Below are 6811 nucleotides of genomic sequence, written 5' to 3' on the forward strand. Positions count from 1 at the left end.
ATGTTTCAGAACCAGAAGACTCCTCTGTTTTACTTTCATTAGGACATCACTTTTGCCAGCATTCTGATACTTGTTGTTCTCCATTAAGAACATATTTGTTCTTGTTAATTTGTTCTTGTTTAATTAAGAAGAATCGCTGTTCTTTAATTAGGAACTTTATAAAGACATACACATCATGGTTTATTTTTTCATCCTTTTAATAATAATAATAATAATGATTAAAAAAACCTCGTTGCAATTACTTTTCCATTTATTATCATGGTGGATTTTTACAAATGGATTTCCCAAGCAGATTTCTGGACCTCCAATGGAGTTGAAAGAGCAGCCTATGCATGTCATGGCACCTGCACAGCAGAATGGTGAACATAAACCACACACACAGAGAAAACAAGGCACTGCTAAGACTGTACAAGTAACAAACCACCAAGAGGTTGTTGACACATTAAAAATGAACTTCTCAGCAGCCCCTAGAGCAGTGCATGGCTGTGGGGCTGTGTGCCTGGCAGCCCTGGCGTGTCCCTCTTGCCGTAGGTGTTGGAGCCCACGTTGGTGGGGGGGTACAGGGCCCCCGCGCTGCCGCTGGAGCGCACCAGGAAATCGGCCAGGCGCTGGGTCACACACGTGGCCGTGTTGCACTTCCTCTTCTCCAGCTGGTGGCTGCCAGGGTGGGCACAGAGAGCCAGGGTTAAGCCAAGAAATGAACAATGGAGTGGTGGATTTGTGTTCCCCCCAGATGAAGGAAGGAATGATGAATCTGACTCTATCGCCAGCCAGGGGCTGTGTACAAATCACAAATGGGATGGGACTGCTGGGAACATGTCTTGAGCTGTTTTGTTTTCCAGCAACAGCCTCATTCCATGGTTATGACAATGGGAAGATGCCAGCAGCTCACATCCCAAGCAGCAGACCGAGAACTCAATGATACAACTTACTTTATACTTTTTTTGACCAATCACACAAAGCAAAAGCACACTGACAGTAGTTCTATCCAACCACTATAGGCACACGTCCCTTTGGTTAAACAATGCTGGCTTATTTAGAATACAATACCTGCTTGTAAGCCTTAAAACACAACGCACAGAGCTCCATTATTAAGCTTAGAACTTCCTAATATCTTGCTAGATAAACTTTTCTGTAGCTTAAGGAGTTACTCCTGACAAGCATTAATACACAGACAATTGTTCTATTTGTCTTTACTTTTCTACATTCTGCATAATGTTTCTGCTGACAAATCTCATGGCTACTGCTTAGCTCTAATCACAGTTCTGCTGTCTTTGAGGCCTGTTTTTTGCAGCTTTCCCCAAACCCTCTGATTTTATGGATTCCTACATGACTCCATGTTCTCAGAAGGGTAATTTATTGTTTATGATACTATATTATATTAAAGAATACTATACTAAAGAGTACAGAAAGGATACTTACTGAAGACTAAAAAGACAATAATGAAAACTCGTAAATCTTTCCAGAACCCTGACACACCTTGACCCTGATTGGCCATTGAGTCAAAACAATTCACATGAAACCAATGAAACAATGACCAGTTGGATAAACAATCTCCAAACACATTCCAAAGCAGCAAAAGACAGGAGAAGCAAATCAGATAATTATTGTTTTTCTTTTTTTCTCTGAGGCTTCTCAGCTTCCCAGCAGGAAAATCCTGGGTGAAGGGATTTTTTAAGAAAATACGAATGTGATAATCAAGTGTGCTGCTTCTCACAGCCACTTCAGCTCTGCTAATGTGGGAGTTCTTTTAATGTGTGCACAAATACAGAACATTAGAATCTTCCCACCACCTACTTTGTGCCTGAAAAAAATCCTTGTGCTGGGTGCTATTATCACTTTTAATGATGGGGGTTATTCAAATGCAGAGACCTGAACAGTCATATGTCGTTTTTATTGATATCCTGCACAGCAGTTTATGACAGCCAGAAAACCTGTAATGATAGTATAGGTAAGACACTAAGTGAAAGCTCTGACTAAATGTTTAACTTGCAGCTGAACTTCTAAATCTATTTAGAGCTCTTGCTGATATCATGAGGATTACTAACATAATGATGATCACTAACATTCATTTAGTTCTCGTGTTTCCACAGAATCATATCCTGCTCTACCTGAAGGGACTGGTAATATTCCAGTCCACACAAGTGGGCTAAACCCCAAGGCTTTCTCCCATCTGCCCCACATCTCATGAGAGGTAGCTGTGGCGTTTGTGAGGGTCCCCAGGACGAGGTGAGAGATGACAATCTGACTCCAAATTCTCAGAAGGCTCATTTATTATTTTATGATATGATATGATATTATATTAAAGAATGCTGTACTAAAATTATACTAAAGAAAGAGAAAGAATACGTCAGAAGGCTTCACAAGAATGAATAATGAAAACCCATGACTCCTCAGAACCTCGATACAGCTGGACCATGATTGGTCATTAAATTAAAACCATTCACATGCTGGATAAACAATCTCCAAATCACCTTCCAAAGCAGCCAAACAGGGAGAAGCTGAAGCTTCCCAGGAGAAGAAATCCTGGTGAAGGGATTTTTCAGACAATATCATGGTGACAGGTAGCAGTACCACTAAGGAGGGTTTTTAGCTCTGTCTCTAGCACTTAGCTCTGACTAAACTGCCACATCTTTTTTGGAACAAAAAAAGCAACTTGGAAGTTCTGTTGTGGTGAGAGAGAATCCTTTGCTGAATGATATTTTAAAAGAGTGTCCAAGAAGTAATCTATATAAAAAAAAATTTCTATGATCTGAACCAACAGGCCATTTACAGAACTCCATGTAAAATTTATGTAGCATGAGGGTTTTTTTAAAATTGTAATAAAATGGTTAGCTTGAGAAAGCTTGGGTTTTTTAATTTGTTCCTTAGACTGCTGTGTTGTTCCTTGAGACAGAAATACTTGCTTGCTGAGATTGCCTACTGAATTATTGCTTATTTTCTTGGGTTTCTTCATGCTGATATGGCACGCGTTAGGCACCAGTTTGTGGCTAAAATTTACTGTGAAGAGCAACAATATCCCAGTTTCAAGCTCTGAGCAGTTACCAATATGTTCCTTTGCTTACTGATTATGAAATCTATCCTCTAAAATGTCATATAACCTTTGAAGTTATTTGTGTTGATCTGAGAATCCAAGTGGAATAGCAGCTGTGAAAGGAATGTCTGTATTATACTGGTTATTCATTAGTAGATTTGCAGCAATTTTTAAGCAATTAATATTTTAAATGTGTAATTGCATTAAAAGAAAATTGTTGTACAGGGCTTTATATAACCTCTCATTGCCTTTCATGGGTATTTCTACTGGTTTTAATCAAGCCTTTAACATCCAAGATTCAAACAGCAGCTGGTTCTCGCAGAGGTCCTGCTTTGTTTGCGGAGCCAGAATTCTCCTTTCCATTAAAGCTACAAAACCAAGTTGAAAACTCCAGCCCTTCCTGGAGCTGCTGGGTTCCTATGTCATGTCCAGCCTGGCTGAACCCACCAGCCCTTTAGCTTTAAATGAATATTTGCTGCCAGGAGAAAATTCACCGAGTGAGACGTGGTTCCAGGCCCCAGAAAAGCAGATAAGGCATACCACACTCCTCACGGTGATGCCTTATGTTTGAATATTACAATTATTTTGGAGGGATTTGTATGGTTTTTTTAAGTGATATCCATAAAAATGTGAGAACTTCATCTCTGTTATAAAAATACTTCTGAAGGTATAAAATTTTTCATATAATAGTATTTTTTAAATATATATTCAAAGAGAGAGGAACAGGAAACATATATATATATATATATATGTATTTACTGAATTCACCTATAACAGAATTGTCATTGAAAGAAATTCACTCAAAAGCCTGACAAAACTAGATGAACTTGAAGCTCCCTTCCTACCTTGATGATTCTGTGAAAAGTGGAATAGTTCAGTGCTGTTTATCTTTTAGTACAAATAGCTAATAATCTTGAATTGGTTTTTATTTGTTAAAAAGTTGCCTGAAATTTAATTTATTAATATATAAATGAGAATCTTTTTCAGACAAGTGAAATTCTTTCAGAACCAATTTCTTCTTTTCCTTCTTCCCGAGATTAAATTAATATTTAATTCTGTGATTTAAAAATTGCTTAATTACTGAAAGCATTTATACTATAAAAAAATTCCATTGTAGCAGAGCAGTAGTATTATTAAGAAGGGTATGTTTTCTTTTTTTTTCCTTCCTCAGGCTTGGAAATCTGACAAATTTTTTAAAAAGGAAGGCACTTGCAAAATACACCTTTCTTCTCAAGGTAATGTAGTATTTGCAGCCTTTGGAATTTATGAAAGTGTTATAATTGCAAGGTGATTAAATGATTTGTAACTTTGTCCCTGGATTTCACTTTCTACCCTGAATGCTTTGATCTTTATGTTAAAGAAAAGCTGATCTTTATGCTTACAGGCAAACTCTATTTAGCAGAAGTATTTTAGTATCAGTAAACTCTATCTAGTTAGAAATATTTAGTATTTGAATAATAAAATAATAAATATAAACATTAATAAATAAAATAAAACCAATAAATAAATAATAATACATAAAATAGATAATAATAATATTATTAATAGAAATAGTTTTTTGAGAAAAAACAACTGAAGTCTCTCAAGTAGCAGGGTACTACTGGAACAAAGTTTGCTCCATGGTTCAATCTGATATGGTTGGAAGAAAGAAGGGAAAATCAATACCTTCTAGTCTTTGCTGCTGGTTGTTCTGGCATCTCCTCACTGAGTCCGGGGAGTGTATTCTGTGACATTACAGGCAGCATCCATCCTTGTCTCTTGGAAGTACCATCAGATAGATCATCAGCCACAGACAGTAATCTTTGAGCAACAATAAAACAGTGAGCTTGAATAACTCTATTTTTATAATATTTGAGACATGAAAGCAAAAGCAACTCATGGAATTATGTGAACCCCCTTTTCCCTAAAGAGAAATAAACATGATTATTTGTTACTCACCTCTCAATAGGTGTAGCTTCCAAACAGCTCAGAGTGACAGAAAGTGCAATGAAGAAAACTGACAGCTTTAGGTTGCACATCTTTCCTGCCAAACTTTCTGCAAAGAACAATGATTCAAAACTGAAAGCTGACCCAAATACTCCTCAGCATGTCCTGTTATTGATGCCCATTCTGTCCTAAATCAAGAGCAGCTAGTCTTTTTCACAGGCTGGAGTGAGAAAAATGATCCCCTCAAGTTTAGTGGCACAACTCAGTCTCAGAAATACAGATCTCAGGAATAAATGCTCATTTTCCATCCCGCAGTTTCAATCCTATCCCTTACCTCTGGTTTGCATTTCCTGACACATCCCCGTCTCAAATCCTGGTCCCCAGTGCAGTTTACTTTAAAGTTGTCTTAGTTGCCTTTTCCTGAAAAATGCTCTTTATTAATAATATTGTGCTTTTTAAAGCACATCTATTGCACTGCAGGTGAAGTAAGAGAAAAAGGAAGTTATTTACCTTTTTTGTGGCCACAGATGCAACTGGAGAAGCCAGCGAGCCCTCTGGGTTAGCAAGAAGTGTGCATGCAACAATTCCACGCTTGCACCTAGCTCTGGAGAATCCTTTTCCCTCTTCCTTTCTGCCTCTTATATATCCCTGACACCTTTCTCAGCTCTGACATCAGGCAGCACAGAGAGACTGTCGTTAGTTCCAGTGCCTGTAGACAGAGAGTGCCCCAGAGAGGAGCAGAGGCAGGTGGGTCATTATTGCACTAGAGCATCGGGAAATATTCACCTGGGATGCGCAGAATGCCCTGCTGAAGGTGCTGCAGCAGCATCCTGTGCATCACAAATGGAGCCTCGGTTTTACAGCTCTGATGAGCTGCTGAGGTAATATTCCCTGTGGGTGTTTTCGAGGGCTAAATAAGGTAACAAAAGTTACAGAGCAAATGAAACTCCAGGCCACTGGTAATTGAAATGCAGGAAAACATATCTCAGGAAAAGATGGAAGAGTTAAAATTGTGGAGGTTTGCTGCAGAATATAGATCAGGAGGAAAAGGTGTCTGAAGGGAGAGAAGCTGTATGATGAATAAGAAAAGAGTGAAAGTTGTTTAAATTGACAGCTAGAGTTCTCATTCAGGCTAACATGGTAGAAATCATGTACATTTTACAGTCAAGTCTAAATGTGAATGAAAATTCTGTCACTATGAATGTAAAATCTCATGTTTTACTAACACAGGTGGATTCTTTGTCGTGTGTGAAAATTGAGTCAATTAATACTCTTCAGGAGGCAAAGACTAGGATTGAAAAGCCAGGAAATGTCAGAATAAAACTACCTGTGGAAATTTATTTCTCTAGCATGCATTGAGTATGGTTCAGGGAAAAATGTACAGCTTTTAATAGACTAAATCTAGTGTCAATGGATTACTTAATTGCAGATTTCCAAGGATACAGATTACATGATACAATGGATTACTTAATTGCAGATTTTCAAGATTAGAACCATCTATCTCTGATTTCAGTGGAAATTAGGCAAATCAATTTTTTCCCCCCTCTGTTTCCTTAACTTTGCTAGGTACCCCAATGCCTTTGAAAAACAGGTCTTTAATTATTTATAAAGGACAAGGTTCTGGCACAAAAGCTGAGCAAAAGTTCTGTGTGATGAGAAGTTACCATGTGCATCTTTTCTATCCCCAAGAACAGGAATTCAGAGTTCAGGAGTGCTTCAGTGCCAAGAGCATTGCCTGAGCTGCAAACCCCCTTCTTTGTTGGTTTAGTCTGTAGTAGCAGCTTTCCCTTGCAATGGCTCAAGTTCCAGTCCTGGCTCACTTCAGGCTTCTCGAGGTGAATACAGAAGGAC

The 6811-nt window shown here is 38.3% G+C and overlaps 1 protein-coding gene across 1 annotated transcript; it reads right to left on the reverse strand.

The window, feature by feature from the left end:
* Positions 1 to 467: 467 nt before the first annotated feature.
* On the reverse strand, positions 468 to 5740 carry IAPP (islet amyloid polypeptide). Its single transcript, XM_030960778.1, has 4 exons — positions 5471 to 5740; positions 4973 to 5065; positions 4700 to 4834; positions 468 to 657 (listed from the first exon to the last, which is right to left on the reverse strand). Exons 2-4 carry the CDS (start codon positions 5050 to 5052, stop codon positions 468 to 470), a joined length of 405 nt encoding a protein of 134 aa, XP_030816638.1. The 5' UTR covers positions 5053 to 5065; positions 5471 to 5740.
* Between the last annotated feature and the right edge of the window lie 1071 nt (positions 5741 to 6811).

Source organism: Camarhynchus parvulus, chromosome 1A, assembly GCF_901933205.1.
Source record: "Camarhynchus parvulus chromosome 1A, STF_HiC, whole genome shotgun sequence".
Classification (NCBI taxonomy): Eukaryota; Metazoa; Chordata; class Aves; order Passeriformes; family Thraupidae; genus Camarhynchus; species Camarhynchus parvulus.